Source organism: Trichosurus vulpecula, chromosome 7 (assembly GCF_011100635.1).
Source record: "Trichosurus vulpecula isolate mTriVul1 chromosome 7, mTriVul1.pri, whole genome shotgun sequence".
Taxonomy (NCBI): domain Eukaryota; kingdom Metazoa; phylum Chordata; class Mammalia; order Diprotodontia; family Phalangeridae; genus Trichosurus; species Trichosurus vulpecula.
Window position 1 is genome coordinate 54795637 of NC_050579.1, and position 21207 is coordinate 54816843.

At 37.7% G+C, this 21207-nt stretch overlaps 1 protein-coding gene across 1 annotated transcript; it reads left to right on the forward strand.

Moving 5' to 3' along the window:
- Positions 1–324: 324 nt before the first annotated feature.
- SIKE1 (suppressor of IKBKE 1) lies at positions 325–20628 on the forward strand. Its single transcript, XM_036766357.1, has 5 exons — positions 325–569; positions 714–819; positions 1562–1704; positions 2597–2710; positions 18530–20628. Exons 1-5 carry the CDS (start codon positions 411–413, stop codon positions 18629–18631), a joined length of 624 nt encoding a protein of 207 aa, XP_036622252.1. The 5' UTR covers positions 325–410; the 3' UTR covers positions 18632–20628.
- The last annotated feature ends 579 nt before the right edge of the window (positions 20629–21207 follow it).

Genomic DNA, 21207 nt, shown 5'->3' on the forward strand with positions numbered 1-21207 from the left:
ATTACATTCAGTGAGGCCTTTGACAATCACGGGAGAGAGTATGGAAGCATGATATCCTTTTTACAAAGAAGAAACTGAGGCTGAGAGGGTTAGAAGACTTGCCCAAGGTCACGCCGAGAAAGCCCTACCCTCGTCCTACGAAGTTGGCCCCGCCCCCTCTCCGGAAAGCGAGAGCCGGTTCCTAGGAAACATAGGTCAGCGCGCGGGCAGGGATGCCACGCGCAGGCGCAAGGCTGAGAAGCTGGGTCTGCGGAGCGAGGGAAAGACTCTCCTGGGGCTATCGGAAGTGGCGCGGTTTTTTTTTTCGTTTACGGAAGTGACGTCAGTCGTAGTGGGCGAAGACCCGGAACCGGCGACGTAGAAATCGGTGACTGGCGTCGCTGCGGGGCCGCTTCGCCCCAACCTCCGCTATGAGCTGCACCATCGAGAAGATCCTGACGGACGCGAAAACGCTTCTGGAGCGGCTGCGGGAGCACGACGCGGCCGCCGAGTCCCTGGTGGATCAGTCGGCCGCCCTGCATCGGCGGGTGGCTGCGATGAGGGAGGCGGGCGCCGCGCTGCCGGACCAGGTCAGGCGGGGCCGTGCTGAGAGCCCTAGGCCCGGGGGCGAGGCGGAGGTGGGGGGCCCGGGGTGGGGGTCCTCTCTGTACCCTGGCGCCCGAACCTCAGCGGTAGACTGACTGTTGCTGTGGTTGGTCTGTCTGTCTAACCAGTATCAAGAGGATGCCGCGGACCTGAAGGACGTGTCCAAATACAAACCGCACATCCTACTGTCCCAAGAGAACACACAGATCAGAGATTTGCAGCAGGAAAACAGAGGTTAGTTCAGCAGCCGTGCCTCAGTCCCCTTTTCTCTCCAAAATACCAGGCTTTTGAAACCTATAGTTTAGTCTAGTCTGTTCCGCATACAGGGAACCTGTACCTCCGAATTGGTGATTTCAATAAGAAAATCTTTTCCTAATTAACAGCCTTTCTACGAAAATTGAAACAATTGATAGATGATCCCTTTCAGCATTATCAGGTAACTGAGACGTCTTAATTAAGTTAAGTAAATACAATTGAAGGGGTTTTTTTTAACCCGTGATTATAAACATGAATATAATCTTATTTAACAGATATGAGTTGTTTCTGCTAAGGAGAGTACTTTCAGATGAATTCAGTTTAATATTCTAAAGCAGTGACTTCCAACTATTTGGTGAAATCCTTAAAATGTTATTCATCTTCACTGGAATCTAAATGTGTGTATACACATATGTATACACACATGTGTGTATATATATACACATACATATACACATATATACACACACACACATACAGATATATATATATATATATATATATATATATATATATATATATATATGTATATATATACACCACAGAGTATCATTACAGAAATCCAAGATCCTTTGATTTGTAATGTATGGACCATTGTCTAAAATTATAGGCACCATTAGTCAGTGTACATATGTTGTCAAGTGTTTCAGTATCAGATGGGGTGGAGGTTCTTCACTGTCTCAGATATCACTGCCAGTTTATTTCATTTATTCTTTGGTAGAGTTGTGGATTTCCTTGGAGGAACACCAGGATGCTTTGGAACTCATCATGAGCAAGTACAGGAAACAGATGCTACAATTAATGATTGCTAAAAAAGCAGTGGATGCTGAACCTGTCTTGAAAACCCACCAGTCTCATTCTTTAGTAAGAAGTTTCACAATAAATATTTGTTCAATTGAATTGAATCTAAAATTTGTTTTTTATAAATTTCTTGCCATGTAGAGAGCTTTCTTGAGTTTAGCTGAGAAAGAGAAATATAAAGGATAAAAGCTAGCAGGGATAGTAGGATTTTTTTTTTCCCAAAAAGTTACTTTTTTTCTTTAAAGAAAAGTTATCTTTCTTTTCATGTTTATCATTTTGTTATTAATGTTTTAATAATAGGCTTGCTCTGAGGCCTCTATTTGATATGATTCTATACCACAAAAGAGTGGTGAATATGAAAGAGAAGAATCAATAGCAGAAATAAATTGAGTTCTTCTGGACTGTTTATGGAGGTCAGAGCTGTGTATTTACCTTACCCAGAGTGATGTCAATTGTTTTTAGGAACTTTCACTATAGTCATTCAAAAAGCCCTTTTTTTTTTTTTTTTTTTTTTTTAAAGCTCCTCCAGAGTATGCAGTGTTTGGCCAGGTGGGAGGTAGTGAATCCTTAATGGCTGAGGGAGTAGGTAGACAGCCTGAAAGAAATAGAGCTTCTATTCAATTCAGGTACTTGAGGAATTTGTCATTTAGCTGGGAAATGCCAATACAGTGGAACTTTAAGAGTATTTGACATAGAATACAATATGGTACAAGACAGAGACAAACCCTTTCAAGTACCCAGGACCAGGAAACAAGAAGGGTTAGACAGGAGAGATGAACATGTAGAAATGAGAAGGTCCAGCACTTGATTTAGATATGTGAGGAGGGAGAGTGCTTTTTGATTGATTGACTGAGAACATGTTACTTGAATCTTCTCATAAGCACTTTACTTTTTGTTTTGTTTGTTATTCTTCCTGCAGGGCAGTGCAGAATTAATATACTTAATATCTTAACAGGAAATTGAAAGTCAGATTGATAGGATCTGTGAAATGGGAGAAGTGATGAGGAAAGCTGTTCAGGTGGATGACGACCAGTTTTGTAAGATTCAGGAAAAGCTAGCCCAACTAGAGGTAAGAACATTATTTTTGCTATTGGAAAAGTATATCATCTTTCAGTCATATCACCTTAGTGATGATCTCTCAGCAGATGACTCTCAAATCTATATATCCAACCCTAATCTCTCTCCTGAACTCTGGTCCTATACTGCTAACTGCCTGTTGGACGTTTCCACTAGGTTGTCTTGTAGGGATTTTAAACACAACATGTCCAACTATCTTTCCACCAAAATCTATTCCTCCTCCAAACTACCGGGTTTCTGTTGAGGACACTACCATCCTTATAGTCTATATTGACTTGACTTCCCTTCCCTTAACAAAATCCAATCACTTGTCAAGTCTTGCTGATTCTCCCTCCCTCTCTTCCCTGTCTCCTTCTCATCATTAATCAAGGATTCGCTGAGTGCTTCCTAAAGCCACACACTTTGATCTATTCCCTTTTCTCTCCTACCCAGCTCTACCCTAGTTCAGGACCTTATGTGCTCTGATAGACCATTACAAATGCTTCCTAACTGGTACTCCTACCTATGGATATATTCTCTCTAATCCATTTTCCACATACCCCTTACTTAAAAACTCATTTCTTCTATAAAACACATACTCTTCTTTTTAGCATCTAAAGAACTCTACATGTAGCATCCACCTACCTTTCCAGTTTTATTTCATGATTTCCCTTTCCACATTCTCTCTAGCTGTTCCCTGTATTGACTTCCCAACTCTTGCAAGTGATCCCCTCTTGTCTGGAATACATTCCTTCCTCATCTTCATCTCATTCCCTAGCTTCTATCAAAGTTCACATTGCTACCTTCCTAATCACATTGGGCTTTGGCACTCTCTCTTGAAACTGCTTTGAATTTTCTTTTACTCATTTTGGATCTCTCTAGTAGAATGTTCCTTGAGGGCAGGAATTGTTTCATTTTATCTTTGTATCACCTGTACCTTCCGTATGTTAGGCACTTTAATAAATGTTTTGTTGAAATGAATTAAATTGAATGATTTCAAGATTAAAACATTCCCCTTCCTCCCTACAGGTCAGAGCTGTACAGTTACTTTACTCTTTAAGTGTTTCTCTAAGACCTCCTGTTATATTCGTTCAACAAGTATTTCCTTTTTCTATATCCTACAGAATGTTCAGTGTTAGACACATGGAAAGTTTTCAGTAAATCCTTGACTGATTACAAGAATAGGGGAGTGTGAAAGAAATAAAATGTACTGTTCTTACTTTTGAGGAATTGATAGTTTTAAGTAGTGAAAGCTAATACCCTGGTACTTCAGGATGAAAGGGAGTTATTTTTTGCAGGTAAAAAAGTAAGTTTTCAAATTTGTCACCTTAACTGAATGTGAAAATATTTCACCCTGGAAATAGGAAAAGTAAAAAGAATTTAATATTCCCTTTCTATTTTTCTTTTAAAAATAGATTTTATTGATATCCTTTTTAAAAATCATCCACATTTCTCAACAGAGGCCTTTTCTTCCCTCCCACTTATAACAGTTTTTTAAGGGGAAAAAAAAAGTTTAGCAAAACTAGCCAACTTATCAAAAAAGTATGTATATAGTGTTCCATACCTACTGTCTCCCACCTCAGCAAAGAACTTATGCTTTGGGACTAGGAAGTTATAATTTGGCAACATTCAGTTTTATTTGTTTTATTGTTCCTGTTACTTTAAAAAAAATTTTAAATTCTGAACTTAAACTCTCCCCATTTTAAAAAAAATTCAATATATGTGGCAGAACACCAAAAAAGGCTAGTCTACGAAAGGATGACCCAACTTTGTGCCATTTCCTTTTTTAAATAGTATATAACAAATTCCATACCATACTTTCAAATGTGTTCTGTTTATCTGTCTTTGGAATTTCCATTCTCAACCACTTGGTGAATCTGTTCAACTCCACATTCAAATCCTTGCATGACACACCTCTCCTCCGTCCCCGCCAATTCCCATCATTGACCATACCTTGCTAAACTACAACTTTGTATATTGTTTCCACCTTTTTCATTCTTGTTCACATGCTGCTGAATGGAGCTAGAAAAGAATCACAGAATTGTGCTTAGTCCACTACAAACATATATTATAGAATCCTCCTTAATTGATTCACTCACTCATCATCATGGCCTTTCCAGATGTTCTCATGCTTTCTCAAACCTCCCATAGTTCCCATTCCCCCTTTTCTGTGCTGAAAATCTTGTCTTATATTTCTCAAAAAACAAAACAAAACAGGCCATTCATTCAGGCCATCCATGAGGCCATGCCTCCTTTTTTTGCCAAGACAGACTCCTTTATGTGTACCTTTAATGCCATCTCATCTTCCTCTGATATCTCCACTTTCTAATCTTTAATCTTTCTCTGTTTACTGGCCCTACTGCGTACAAACACACCCACATCTTTTGTACTCTTACAATTTTACTCAGTTCTACCCTCCCTGCTAGCTATCATCTTAAATATTTCTCTCTCTTTCTGGATTAAACTCCTTGAGAAAGCTATCTACAGAAGCAGAGCCAAGATGGCAGAATAAAAGGAGCATTCTAGCTGAACTCTCCTAACAGTCTCCTCCAAACAACTTTAAAATAATGCATAAAATCAAATTCTTAAGTGGCATAGCCAACAAAAGGTCAGTGAGACATTTTTCCAGCTCCAAACTACTTAGTAGGTCAGACAGAGAGATCTGTGACACTACAGTGGGGATGGACCATAACAGCACAGTGACAGTAGCAGCAGTAGCAATTCTAGGAGCTCTTCCCACCCAGAGACAGTCAGGGGACTGAACAAATAGATTACAGGGAACCCTTGTGTGGGCGCTGTGCAGAATTAGAGGCTGTTTTCCAATTCCATTGCCCATTACCTATTTCTGGGCCAAGGTTCAAAGGTGCAAAGGCCCTTGTTGCAGTTCTGGAACATAGAGGAGAGCTAATGCTTGCTGGACAAGGAAGTGCAGGCCAGGAGAGCAGTGGAGCAGTAATCATACATCTCTATTGATCACTCCACCTTGGAAGCACTGAAAACTTACAGACAACTTCCCCTAACCAACTAACTATGAAAACAGCTGACAAGCTCAGGACAGTATTTCCCCATAACACCCCCTACCACAAGCAACTCCAACATGAAGTCCAAAGTCAAAAAATAGACTGGAAAAATGAGCAAACAACAAAAAAAGAACCTACCCATATAAAGCTATTATGATGACAGGGAAGTTTAAGACACAAAATCAGAAGAAGAAAACCATATGAAAACAGCTACAAGTAAAGCCTCATGAAGCTGGGGTGGGGGGGGGGTGCAGATTGGAAAGAATTCCTAGAAGAGCTAAAGAAAGGTTTTTTGAAAGAGAAAAAAGATTTTTTAAAAATAGAGGAAAAATTGGGAAAAGAAATGAGAGCAATTAAAGAAAATTATGAAAAAAGAATTAACTACTTGGTGAAAGAGCCACAAAAAAATACTAAAAATAACACTTTAAAAAGCAGAATTGGCCAAATGGGAGAAAAGGTACAAAAACTCACTGGAGAAAATAATTCCTTAAAAATCAGAATTGGTCAGGTGGAAGCTAATGACTCCATGAGACATCAAGGAAGAAAACAAAGCTATCTACACTAACTGCCTCCACTTCCCCTCCTCTCATTCACTTCTGAACCCGTTGCAATCTAGCTCCTACCTTATCATTTAACTGAAACTGTTCCCTCCAGTGTTACTGGTAATCTGTTTGTTGCCTCATCCTTTTTGACCTCTATGCATCCTTTGGCATTGTCAATCACCCTCTTCTCCCGGATATACTCTGCCTTCTAGGTTTTTGTAACAGTGCTTTCTCCTGGTTCTCTTACCTATCTGAACACTTCTCAGTCTCCTTTGCTGGATCTTCATCCTCATCCTACTCTGTAACCATGGATTACCCCACGAGGATCTGTCCTGGGCCTGTTTTCAGTTTCTTCTCCCTGTATAATCTTATTTGGTCAATCTCATCAACCCCCATGAGTTCAAGTTCATTTTGTATTTTACTCTTCCTCTTAGCTACCTTCCCCCCACCCCTCCACCATTGCCATGTATTCCCCATTTCTGTGTGTGTGTGTGTTCCGCCTTCCTTTGTCCCATTCAAATAAGTGTGAGGTTCATCTAATATCTGTTCTGCCCACCCTTTTCTTTATGTTTATATACTCTTCTCACATACCTCAGTTATGAGAAATACGAAAATCCACCCCTTCTTCTTTCTACACTAATATATTCCTTTTTTTACTCTTCCCTCCTCTTTCCCCTCTTACTACTCTCAGAATAGGACCAATCTAACACCAAATGCTGTTCTCTTATTTAATCCCCTCAATATGATGAAGGCTTTAAGGTACTGAAAGATACTTGTTTATTTTCCCCCTCTCCCTATTAGAATGTTGGAACTATATCATCATATAATCTCTCCTAATTGCTCAAATACATTTACCTTTCTAGGTTTCTTTTGACTCTTGTGTTTGCATTTTTAAGTTCTCACACAAGCTCTGATCTTTTCATCAGAAACATTTGAAAGTCCTCTATTAAAAAATCATTTTTTTCCCCACTGTTGGATTACATACAGTTTTGCAGGGTAAGTTAATCTTGGTTATAAATTCATATCTTTTGCCTTTTGGAATATATGTCTCTTCTCATTTTTGGAAGCAGCTCCTGAGTCTTGTGTGATCCTGACTGGTTCCAAACACTTGAACTTCTTTCTGTATACAAGTAGTATTTTCCCATTGGTGTAAAACTTTGGATTTTAGCTGTGACATTCCCTGGGACTTTTCCTTTTGGGGTTTCTTTCAGCAGGTGACTGATACATTCTTTCTATGATTCACTTTGTTCTCTGGTTCCACTAGATCTGGTGAGTTTTCATTTGTGTTTTCTTGAAATGATGTATCCAAGTTTCTTTTTCTTTTTTTAAATAACAACTTTGATGAAGTCCAATGATACCTTAAATTATCTCTCCTTGACCTTTTTTCTAAGTTAGTAATTTTTGACCTTTTCATTTTCTTATATTTTTTTCAGTCTTTTGATTTTGTTTTGATATTTTTGCTGAAGTCATTGATTTCTATTTGGACTATTCTAATTTTCAGGGATTCCGTTACTTGAATAAAGTTTAACATTTTATTTTCTAAGCTATTTAGTCTCCTTCCAGTTTTTTCCTCAAGAACTTTTGTTTAATTTTTTATCTTTTTATTTCTTCTAGGTATTCATGTAGTCCTTGTGGAAAATCCATTTTTCCTGTAGAGACTCTACTTAGAGTTTTGATTTTTTAGTTACTCTAAAATCCAACTCAAGAGAGAATATATCTGCATCTACAGATAATCCTTTTGTAGTTTTCTTTACTTTTTTCATCTCTCCAGGCTTAGTTCCTGAATTAGAGCTTTGTTCCAGAGCCAGACTCTACTGCTACATTTTTTGGTAGGAGTGGTTGGCTAGCTATGGGTTTTTGAACTCCTTGGGACTTTGTTATGGCAATCTATGACTCTTGCTTCCTTGGGATACAGAGATTTGCAGGATACATGCATCTGTAGCCTTTATTTAGTTGCACTGAGAAGCTCTTTGTTTGCTTGTACTCATGTTCCCCTTTCCTATTGCTCATGAGTTTCTAGTTTTCTGTGTAGTTCTGAGGTGGAAATTGTCAGTATAGCAGTTATACTGGGATGATAACATTAACATAGACAAGTATAATTCAGGGTATGAGAGGAAAGAGAGCAAAGGAGAACTCAAAGAAAGCTGTAGGAATATTTATTTGAAGAGGGAGAGAGGGCACTAATAATTCGTAGTGGGGATTAGTGAAAGTTTCACAGAGGAGGTTGACCCTTGAAGGAAATTATGGATTCTGAAAGAGTAGAGATGAGGCAATACTTTTTAAGTTAGGAAATGGCTTACTTATACACAGAAATGAAAAGGTGACATACCTTTTTCAAGAAAGATGAAGTAGTTCGGTTTGGCTGGAACATTGACCCTGAGTCTAAATAAATAACATGTCAAAATGCAGAAAACCTCTTAATCACATTTTTTAAAAATACTATTTTAAAAGAAAAGTTGGCTGATGCAGTTCTCAGGGTCCTTATTGGCTTAATGATTCCTAGAAAGAAGCTCTCTGTAGGAGATTTCATGGCTAAAATTAATCGTTTATACAGAGAAGCATAGTTAACTCTGCTTTCCAATTTCCTATCCATTTTCTCTTATTGTCTTTGTTCCTGCCAGTCAATTAGATTAATAGAAAGCTTTAATTAGAAAGCACCTCTTGGCTATAGCTATTAGGCCTGCGCAGCACAAGGTGAGTTTTGGTCACAGAAGGAAAGTTCCTGTGTATTCTTTTGTGCAAGACGTTCCTTTTTGCAGTGAAAACTTTCTTGGTCACTGAAAATGCCCAAGAACCCTAACAGTCAGAGAAGCTGTACTAAATATTTTGGGAAAGGAAAAAACAGAATTGCTTAAGAAGTCAGTAGTCAGGTAGAAGAGGCATGGTGTTGATGCTGTCCCTTAGGGAAGGAGTACCCAACAGAGCTTTAGAGAGCTTCGTGTTAGAAAATTCATCACTCAAGTGGCTAGTAGCAAGACTTCAGTGCTGTGATACTCAAAATACAAATATTGTGCCAATCTGGGAAAACTGGGTTGACTGGAAGCTACCTAGCCCTTTAAATGCAATTTCTAGAAGCAGGATTAGGCTAATGCTACATCTTTTTCTCCTTATTAAATGGGCTTGTTTAAAATTTGTAGAATACAAGTTAGGGTTACATGCAGGCATTATTTAAGGATTTCTAAGTAGGCCTGTTTCCGTTGAAAGGATATTAATCTACATTGAAGACAGTCTAATTCCTTTAATTTTCTCTACTTGTCTTTCATTCGGTTAATTATTTGATTGCATATTTCTTGCCCAGAACTAGATGACAGGACAAGCAGTAATAAGGTATAAGTCTCTGTCTTCAGTTCATTCTTGTAAAAGACAAGATATGTGTACCAGAAATAGTTAAATAAGAATATAAAGACAGTATATTTGTAAGTGCTGAAAAGAGTGCTATAAATTGCTTAGTGATAAAAAGCACAGCTCTATGGTACAATGGACAGACGTCACTGGGCCTGCAGTCAGAAAGACCTGAGTTCAAATGCAGCCTCAAGAGACTTCCTATCAGGGGTGACCCTGGGCCAGTCAATTAACCTGTCTGCTCCTGTTTCCTAACCTGTGTACTGGGATTAATAATAGCACCTACTTTCTAGGGTTGTTATAAGGAAAAAATGAGATAACATCAGTAAAGTGCTTTGCAAATATTAAAACACTACCTAAATGCCAGTTACATAGCTAACTAAAAGTCACCTGGGCAGCCGCCAAAGCTCGAGTCAGGAAGATTCCTCTTCCTGAGTTCAAATTCAGCCTCAAACAATTACTAGCTGGGAGACCCTGGGCAAATCACTTAACCCTGTTTGCCCCAGTTTCCTCATCTGTAAAATGAGCTGGAGAAGGAAATGGCAAACCACTTCAATATCTTTGCCAAAAAAATCCTAAATGGGGTCACATAGAGTCAGACACATCTGAAATGAATGAACAACAAAAGAGTTACCTACCCAATTTTCCCCCTAGCAGTTTAGATTTTGTCATTCAAGGTAGTCTATTAAACAGTGTGTGCCTACATAATACCCCATCTGAGCAAGGGTTTTTGGTTTTGGTTTTTGGCCTGAACCTGTTTAGAGAATACCTGCTAAGGAAATACCTTCTAGCAATACAAATCAACGACTGTTCTGTAACCTAGAGTAACAGACTATTATGTGGGGACAATGAGATATTAAACGACTTATCCAGGGTCACAGCTGATGTATGTCATAGGCAGACTTCAGCCCTTGTCTCAAACCTCTGACTCTGAGGCCAACTGTCTGTCCTAAAGCATGTTCTTCTTACCTTACTCTTGCCTTTATGATAATTGCTTTTTTTTTCCTTAGAAGGGTAACAGGCTGAATTATCTTCAGTTAGTTTGGAGAACATTACGTTTAATGGAGCATTTAATTTTATAGTAAAACCTTGTTAATTGATTTTTGGAATAAATAATTCAACCAGGGCTGGGCTGAAACTTATTTTTCTAAATGTACCTTTGACTTAAATGAGATGATAGAGGCATGTCTAACCAACTGAAGAAAATCATTTTTAAGGACATTATTTGTATTCTGGTAGATACTAATTGAAAATGAGGCACTTATTCTTTAAAGGCAGACCCAATAGGAACTTTATGTATTGTATCTAGAAGTATTTTAAAATCTTTTCTATGAAAACATTCAGTAATTCATATTTTATTAGAACAAAGGCTGTTTTCCACACATTTATTGTACAAAACAATATCTCATTTAACCAGCGGCTCCTTTATGCAGTGCTGGTGTCTGGAATTCAATAAAAAGTTGTTTTGGTTAATCTCTTTAATTCTGTATTTTTTTTAAGTAAAGCCCTTTATCATTTTACTACTATCATTCTACCTTCATATTCCATTCTGCTCTGAGGTCTCTAACTTGTCCCGGATGTCTTCACTTGGTTGTTTTGTCACCACCTCAGACTCATTTCCAAAACCAAAGTCATTGTCTTTTCTCTGAAATTATCTCTCCTTTCCATTGTCATTATTTCTGTCAATGGCATTGTCATTCTCAAGTCATCAGCACGTATTGAGGGCCTACTACCTATAGGGTAGGACTAGGTTGTTATTTGTCCTTTGATCTGGAAGACCATGACATCAAGGAGGTGATGCCATGGCATGCAAGTAAATTGGATCGAAATGAGGGAGGGTCCAGTGGCAAGACTAGGTACTAATAATACAAAGAGGTAAAAGATGCAGTCCCTGTCCTCAAGGATCTTATAGTCTAGCCTAGCTTGTCAAATTTTAAATGCATGCTTAATTCATTAAGCCCCCCCCCCCCCCATCAGTCAGTCACCAGGTGCAAATTTCCAAATGTCTCTGTCAGCTGGTCTTTCCACTCTACCACACTGGTCTAGGCCATCCTCACTTCATGCCTCCTGCTGATCTTCCTGCTTTCAATTTCTCTTTCTAATCCATTCATCCATATTGCTACCAGGCTAATCTTTTAAAAACTCCTGCTTTTATCATATCATATTTGGCTTTCCGTCAAGTCTAAACTATTCTTTCAAAGTCATCCATAATCTGACCCCACCCTTATTGTTCAAACTTATTTCCCAGTTCTCAAAGTACATACCCTGCATTATAGTCATATTGATTTTACATGTCATGTAAAAACATGTAAAACATGTTATCCTCATTTGCACTTTTGCCTTTATTCATATTTCTTCCTTTGCATGGAATGCGTTTCCTAGTTTACCCATACTTCAAGGACCAGTTCAAATCTTTTCTCCTTCATGAAGCTGTCCTTAATTACCCTAGCTTTCAACGACCTACCCCTTATCTGGACTTTGACAATACTTACATTTTTACCATGCATATCTTTTTTTTTTCCAAAATAAAATTTAATGATATCTTTGTTTTTACATTACCAACATGTGCCACTGCCCTCTCCCTACTCCTTCCCAAAGAATTATCCTTTATAAAAAATTTAAAAAGGGAAAAAAACTAACCAGTGTGTCAAAAATGTCTCACATCTGCATCATTCCATACTCATAGTCTTCAGCTATATATAAAAAAAGAGGTAGTGCCTTCTCACAATAATCTTTAGGGCCAAGCTCTGTGCATATCTTTTTAATACCATTGTTCTTCCAGTTGATACCATATGACAAATCACGAAATGTAACTTCAGTGATATCAAAATTGTAGTTACCCGTATAGCACTGGAATGATGTATGGTAGACATGACAAAATGCACACAAAGAGCTGTGTAGAAAATGTCAGAAATGTATGACTACACAAGGAAGTAAGGTCAAGTAGCAAGATCAGAGTCAGTTTACATGTTCCATTGTAAATATTAAGAGGCCTGGAGAAAAAGGACAAGAGTCATGGAGAAAGAGGTGTGGATGGGTTGCAATCTTCCCTGCTGAAGGGGGTACCCCTGTTGATGAGATAGACCCACTGAAGCAGGTGAAAAGCAAAGTGGATACAAAGACAAAAACAAAACAGGGGTCTCTGTCTTCAGTCAGCAAGCAGTTCCTTAACAAAGGTTTTTTGGATTGAATTGTTGGGCCTGCTAGCAAAGGTATGACATTAACCAATTTCAGTTCAACTAACATTTATTTATTAAGGATTTCTTATGAATAGAGTTCTGTGTTAAGGAAGATTTTTTTTCCTTCAGATTTGTAAATTCACTGTTGTGAGGAAACTACCTCTGCCAATTGAGATCAGAAACTTCTACAGTTTATCAGTTTAGATAATTGTCTGGGCACTGAGAGATCAAATGAATTATCCATGGTCACATAGCTATGCTGGTTCCAAGGCAGGGCTTGAACTCAGGTCATCCTGACCCTCAGGCCAGACTTTCTCCACTATTCATGCTGCCTCTATTAGGGGAGAATACAGATTCAGCAAGATGGCATCTTTGTCCTTAAAGAGCTGGTGTAGCAAAGGCACAACATATACACAAACACACACACAATAGGACAGGGATGGGGACTAGACCTGTGATTTCACTGATATAGTTAACTCCCTGGTAAGGAAACTGCTGGTGCAAATTAGTACCTTTCTTGAAACTTAGATTCTTACAGACTTACCTTGAATATTGAGGTTAAGTGACTTGCTCAGGGTCACACAGGCAGTGTGTGTCTGAGGTAGGATACACACACACACACACACACACACACACACACACACACAGAGTTCCTAAGGTCTGGATACTTAGGGAAAAATGCATATTTTCAAGAAATGAATTGACTGAAATTTTCAACATCATTTTATTTAATTGGAATATTAACAAATAACATCTTCAACTTCAAATAACATGATTTCATATTCATATTCCAAGAGTGAATGTGCTAAAATTGATGGCAGTGTAGAATTATTGAGTTATTGCATCGACTTCATGTGAATCTTGCGAAGCGCATCAACCTTGGCATCACAAATGATGGAAATCATATTGAAGATGTTTATTTGTTAATATTCCAATTAAATAAAATGTTGAAAATTTCAGTCATTTCATTTCTTGAAAATGTGCATTTTTGCCTATGTGTCCAGACTTTAGGAAGACCGTATGTGTATGTGTGTGTGTGTGTGTGTGTGTGCATATATGTGTATATATGTGTATATGTATATATGTGCGTTATTTTAAAATTTATAAATAGGAATAACATTTGTGTCATATATTTATGCAAAGGAAAGTTACAGTGAATGTTATTTATATTTCTATAATTGCTGGATAGTACGGAGGTTCTGATCAAGAAACATGAAAACTTTGATGAATCAATTTCCAGGAAGAGAAGATTCATGTGTGTATATGTGTAATATACACACACATAAAAGCAAGGTGCACATAATGTTATTCAAGGCCACAGAAAGAATAATTTAAGGAATTGGAGAAAATTTTATAAAAGAGGTAGCTTTTGATGGGTCTAGAAAGAGGATTTCAGCAGAGATAGAGGAGAGGGCAGTTCAGGTGTAGGGAATTGTAGGTAAAGGTACAGAGGCTAGAAAAGTGGGACCTGAATGATGAGTCCAGTTTGACTGGAGCATAAATCATAGAAAGGATAATAATGTGAAATAATGCAGTTATACTATAAGACCATATTATAATCTCTGCATAAATGATAAAAACAAGGCTATAATGAGAGCAGAGGAAGGAGGAGCTGGCTGAGACCATCAAGAGAGTTGTCATGGAAGAGAGGGAAGCTGAGTTGGACCTTAAAGTCTAGGTAATTTCTCTAGGAATTGATGAGAGAATAGAATTCCAGGTGGAGAAAAACAGCATGAGGAAAGGTAAAGAAATGATAAAGTCAGTGTCTTTCAAGTTCATAGTCTAGATAGATTTTAGAGTATTAGGTTCCCATTGAGTAGCTGTGTGATATAATACAGGAAAGGAAATTTGAAGCTAGGTTGTACATATGAATGCACAAAGTTTGAGCAAGAAAGAAAAACTCAAGGTTCTATTATAAGAAGGCACATTTGACCTCATAGGAGACTTGGTCATATGAGACCCAAGACCAGAATACTATTCTGAAAGGGTATACCTTATTCAAACTCAACCAGACAGATAAAAGGCTAGGGGAGGGAGGGGGAAAGGAGAGGGTACCTGAAGAGAAAGGTAGCATCGTAAAAAATGTATGTGTGTGTGTGTGTGTGTGTGTGTGTGTGTGTGTGTGTGTGTGTGTATATAAATATAAATATATGTATATACATATAAATATATGTATATATATTAGGTATATATATACCTAATGTGAAAAAATTCAGGCAATCAGGGTAGGCAAATAAGGTGGAGTAGGTACAGATCATGGAGACAGAAACAGAAGCATGATTGTCATAAAGAATATACCACATATTGTACTATAAGAAATGATCAGCAGGATGGTTTCAGAATTGCCTGGAAAGATTTATATGAAGTGATTGAAAGTGCGCAAAGCCAGAAGAACATTGTACACAGTAGCAGCAGTACAGTAAGGATGAGCAACTGTGAAAATCTTAGCTACTCTGATCAAAACAAAGATCCAAGACAACTCTAAAGGACCCATGATGAAAAATGCTATCCGTCTCCAGAGAGAGAGAACTGACAAAATCTGCAAATTGAAGTATAATTTTTTCACTTTACTTTTCTAGCTTTTTTTGGTAACATTGCTAATATGAAAACATGTTTTGCATGATTTCATAAGTGTAATTGATAGGTTGTCTTCTCAGTGGGTGAGGGAGGGCATGGAGGGAGAGAATTCAGAACTCAAAATTTTTTTAAGTATTGAAAGTTAAAAATAACAAATTTTTTTAAAAAGTATATCATATATATGATTGTGATAGAGTACTATTTTGTTATAAGAAATAACAAAAAAGATGGTTTCAGAAAAACCTGCAAAGACTTATATGAACTGATGCAAATTGAAGTAAGCAGAACCAGGAGAACATTGTACACAATAATAGCAATATTATAAGGATGATCGACTATGAAAGCCTTAGCTACTGTGATCAATACAAAGATCCGAGACAGTTCCATAAGACATGAAAAATGCTATCCACCTCCAGAGAGAGGACTGATGAACTCCTAAGTGCAGACTGAAGCATACTCTTTTCACTTCCTTTGTTTCTTTTTTATTTTTTGCAATATTGCTAAAATGAAAATACATTTTGCGTGATTTAGAAAAATAAAAGTATGCCACAGGTCACCTGGACAGAATAGGAAAACTGATGAGTTCCAAAAACAGATCACAAGCCTAGTACAAAGGCATAATATAGTAGGATGGGGAATTGTAATTATCTGGATGCCTACTAGAGCTCTCTTTTTGCCACAAGCAGAGCAACTAATAATTTTTTGACAGGACTTAATGGTAATTTCATCCTTCAAAGGGTGGAGGCATCAACAAGTAGAATTTCTATTCAGGCATCTGATTCTCATCAACAGAGACGCACTAATTTCTGGAGTAGAAATGACAGGTCCTGGGAGGGAAGAGGGGTTACCACTAAATTGTACTGTCTGTGATAGAAGAGAAAGGACAGCTGGCCACAATCAAATACGCACCCTAGATTTTGGAAGAGCAAGTTTCAAGTGGTTCAAAGTAAGGAAAAATAGGACTTAGGGACTAAAATTCGGTTGGCTAAACTAAGCAAGGGGAGATAGAAAACTCAAGAAAGAAATTCTGAAAGTACAAAGATTCCAGTAAAAAAGAAAAGTGTTGTATGCAGAAACTGTTGTAGATGTACAGAGCATCTTAGATTTTTTGAAGATTTGTAGAGAAGATGGAAGCAAAGGCAGGTAGCAAAGTATAAATATGAAAGCATGGGACTGTAAACAGCTCAAAAGAGCTCAGGCTGGCAAGGAAATCTAGAGACAAGGAAAAAAAGGTTTTATTCTTGTTTTAAATGATTGTAAGGGGTTAAAGAGAAAGTCCAGGGTAGGTGGCTATTCAGGGAAGTTAAGACTGATAATGAAAGAGGGGTCACAGCTTTTAAATTATGAATTATTATAATATTATTATTAAACTTGTTTTCTGTACTGAAGAGAATGACCTTTGGACTGGGGGGAGAAAAGGACAAAAATAGCTAATAGAGTTTATAGGTAGTATAAATAAGGAGTTACAGAGCACCTTGTTCTTCAGGATGAATTCAGGTCACCCAGCCAAAATGAACTACATCCTCCCATTCTGAAAGAACTAGCAGGCATGATTGCTGAGTTACTGTCAGTGATATCTGAAAGATTATGGAGAATGGGAGCTATAGCTGAAGCCTAGACTTGGAGATAAGCAAGTGCCCCAATTTTCAATCCATTGGAGCTATTGAGATTGCTGAGAGAGAGGGCATAGAAAAAAGAAAAGATAATGGCCTAGGATAATTAGCAAGCATTTATTAAGCACTTACCATGTGCCAGGTACATCTATGCTTAGGGAGTGGAAGATGAGTGATGACCCATCAAAGGGCAACTGGGACTGTATCATGATGATTGGTTGTAGGAAATGGGTACACTTACCCAGGAGAAGGAAAAACAGATGAAATAAGGCAACTACCTTCTAGTGTCATAGAATTTTTAGTGGAAGAGAGATTGGGCTAACTACTGTGTGGCTTCAGGGGGAAGATGCACAGAATCATATTTAGGACGGATGAAAGGAGAAGATTCTTCCCTATAATTAGAGCAATCCCACCTGCCTCAGAAGGTGGTGGTTTCCTTATCTTTGGAGAGCTTAGTTTAAGCAAAGGCTGGATAAGGAATTCTTTCCTGAGTAGCCCGTGTTATTGCCCTTCCCCCATGTTACTTTGTATTTACTTAGTATCTCTTTTGATATACATATTCCTTTCTCCCTTCCAGAAAGCTAGCTACTTAAAGACAGGAATGGTTTCACTTGTCTTTGTATCCCTTGTACTTAGCATAGCACTTTCCACATAGCAAATACTTAAGAACTGCTTACTGAATTGAAAATTGAATTTGGATATGGGTTGGATTAGATGGCCCCTTCTTCTAAGTCTGGAATCCTGTGATTCTGTGAGATTCTAAGAAAGATAGATCATTTCTTAGTAGAAAATGCAGGGGACTCGTCATGAAGAAGACAGCTTTTGAGCTGGGCCTTGAAGAACATATCCAAGAAAAGATGGATAAAGTTATTTCAGCTCTAGGCATTGTACAAAGACATGGAGGTAAAAATCTCAGGACATGTATGGGGGGGTGGGGTAAATAGTAAAGTTTGCTGCCACATAGCAATATGGTAGGCTGCTTTGTGAGATAAGGCTGGAAAAGTAGGGTGGTGGTAGGATGGAAGTCTTGAATGCCAGGTTAAAGAATGTAGCTAAGTATATTTGTCTGGATGATCTCTGGTGAAGGGAACCACAAAGAGAACATGTAGAAAGGGGGAGAAAAAGCATAATTTTGATTTGAAATGTGAGCATCCTCATAGGAAGTCATGAGCAGAAGGAAACTTGGCAGTCCCCCAGAATAAGAGGGCAGAACAAGGGGCACTCTTTAAAAATCACTTTTAGACAAATGCACATATTTTCTGGCACTAAATTTTCCATTTTCTATGGCACATAGATGTTATTTATTTTTGCACTAAATCAAGTAACTTATTACAGTAAAAGCTCAGAGATTCTAGTGGCCAAAAACTCAGGGAGTGTCATTTTCTAATTTTGCCTGGGATGCACAGATTCCTCAGGTCTCAGGTTTGGTCCTTGATTACAGTCCATTCTTCCTTCAGAATGATAAGTTTTCTCCTAGTCTTTGGCCCCAAAGATTGTGCTTGGTGATATTTTCTAGGGGAACAAAAGATGAAATGTCCAAACACCTTTTTGTTTTGCAGCTTGAAAACAAGGAGCTTCGGGAACTGTTGTCCATCAGTAGTGAGTCTCTCCAGGTGAGGAAGGAAGACTCAATGGAGAGTGCTTCCCAAGTCACCAAATAATGCTCACCTTTTGAACAACTGCTGGAGAGTACCCCGCAGGGAAGGGAATTGGTAGTTATTTGCTTTCTGTGTGTTGTCTGTTCAGTGTCATCTTCCTGCCTCAGGTTGGATTTGGGGCCAGAGGTACCAGGTGGCAGCTTGATTGCTAGTCAAAGCCTACTTACAAATATTCTTCTGATGTCAGTGAAGGTATGACATTCATTGAGCAGTCTCTACTCCTTTTTCCAGGAGATGACTTTTGCTTCATTTTTCATTTTGGGGACCTCAGTTTATCCAAACTATTTCCATCTTAGTTTTTTAGCTTCAGCAAGAAGAGCATTTCATTGTGAGCCATCATATTTACTTTGTTCAAGTTGGTGAAATGAAATTCCAAACAAAGAAGTATGACAAGTCAGAACTATTTGGTTTGGAACTAGATTTTGGCATTTAGTCAAATAATATTCTTACATAGAGCAAAACTAGCAGTTTATCTATTTATAGTATCATTCAGTTTAATGTTTTAAAACTCTTTGGTGCTAGGAATTGGGGCTTTGTGACTTGTTGTCCTTATTCTTATTTTGAGAGTACCCATTATAGCCAATCCCAAGAAAATATACTTGAAAATTATAGTCTATTATGTCAGAGATAGTAAAATTGTAATATGATTAAAACCATGGGGTTTTTTTTTTACATCTTGTTTTTCACATTGTATTCAGTTCAAAGGCCTAAAGTATTTTTTTTTCTAGCAACTGTGTAGTCTGTTTTTCAACCTTGTCTGCCTAGGATTTTTGACCTGTTGGAAGTCTGCCAGCCAGATTTCAGGTACCTCTTCACCTCCAGTTTTTAATTACTTAGTCTTTTCTTAAATTGAATACAGGTGTGGTGCTTAATTTCCCACCTTTCCCTTGAATTGACAGGGGTTTCTTCATAGTCCTGCTTTGCCATTTTCACCTTGATATTTTCCCCAAAGAGTCTGGTGGAGAAAAAATTATAAATTAAAATTCCCAATTGAAGAGATTAATGATTTCCACTTCAATTCCAAATACTTATCCAGCCCATGAAAAACATACTTTTATTAGCACAATATTATAGCTTGATAGCATTTCTTGAGGGTCTCCTATTGGTTTCTAAATTTGAAGATCATTTGATGGTGGTGCTTAAACTGTTTGGTTTTAAAATCAAGTTCTTCTACCATGTTGTCTTAGTTTCATGGTAATATATTTCTTGTAAATACTTTCTCTTCCCACCCTGTAGTTGTCACCTTCCTTATCACATCTTACCCCCCCCCCCAGACTACTCTTGGGAATTCAGCTTACCTTTAGGAACCAGTATTCAGACAGTGTTGAGGTTCAGGACAAAATGTCCAACCTTCATAAACACTTAACATAGCTTTGTGTCATGGAGGAACAGTGCATCGTCTAAAAGAGCTTGTTGTGAAGTGTTTTGTGATAGGTTTCTTTTGCACAGTCACAAAGAATTATATTGCTATTATCACAGCATTTTACTTTCAGCTCCAAGATCAAAATATTCCCCAGAAATCGTGTTTCTGAGTCCCAGTGATGCCAATTTATCTTTCTTGTGGATGGTGTTTTAGGGGGACAGACTTATTTATGGTTTAAGAACTGGCTATTCAATATCTGAATACAGTGTTATTGAAAGCATTCCTGTCCCTTTGTACTAAATATGTATCTTCTCATTCAAAAGCAAATGAACTGTTAGCCCAACTTTTATGCCTTAAAATATGCCATCGGTGCCACTTGGAGTCATACAAATAGGTTACCCTGTTCTTTCTTTAACTGACCGTAGTAATATTTTAATGGAGTTGTTCATTGGCCTAAAGTCAAGTTACTTGTTAAGGTGTGTAACATAGTGTTTACTACACTGTGGTTCTTTGTCATCTGTCTTCTACTATTGGAGCCATTTGAAACAGCTCTTTACATCTCAGGTTGAATAAATCTGTACAGTGAGTGGTTTATCCTCCCTTCCCTATATAAAATAAAATAAAGGCTTGAAATGTGTTTCTGATTGAAAGTAATTTATAGTGCTTTCAGCTCTTAAGCATGAAAAACAAAATGCAAGTTGGTTTTAAATGTTGTGTTTAGAGAGTAGTAATAGCAATTGTGAAGCCAGAGGAAAGTAAAAGGGATGGTGCCATTTGGCATCCTCCTTGTGGCAAAATAATGTTCAGACAGGAAAAATGAGGAAGTATATCTTTGTGGATAAAATTGAGAAATGTGTGAAGATTATTTTGCCATTCAAAGCTTACCACTTCTTGTGATTCAGCCTCAGACTTTGTTTTGCATTCAGGTGGGATATTTGTCTGAAACTTTTGTTTAGGAAAATTTACTCCCTTCTGATAAACCCTATGTTTAAATTACTGTAAATTTTCCTAGAAGTCCACTGGTATGCCAAATTTTTTGAAGTTTACCATTTATTAAGTCTCCACAAATATCCAGCCTAATGGAGTTCTATTTTAAAAAATGGATGTTACTTTTTGTAAATTAAAAAAATTTAATTTTTAAAAAATAAATATTTCTTCAGTGCCAGCACACAGTGTGTATTGCTCATCTCACATAGTAACTGCCTGAATGATCTGA

Coding starts and splice junctions, on each gene's coding strand:
- SIKE1 (XM_036766357.1), top strand. CDS start 411: ATGAGCTGCACCATCGAGAAGATCCTGACGGACGCGAAAACGCTTCTG. Junction 820..1,561: donor TTTGCAGCAGGAAAACAGAG/GTTAGTTCAGCA, acceptor ATTCTTTGGTAG/AGTTGTGGATTTCCTTGGAG. Junction 2,711..18,529: donor AAAAGCTAGCCCAACTAGAG/GTAAGAACATTA, acceptor TTTGTTTTGCAG/CTTGAAAACAAGGAGCTTCG.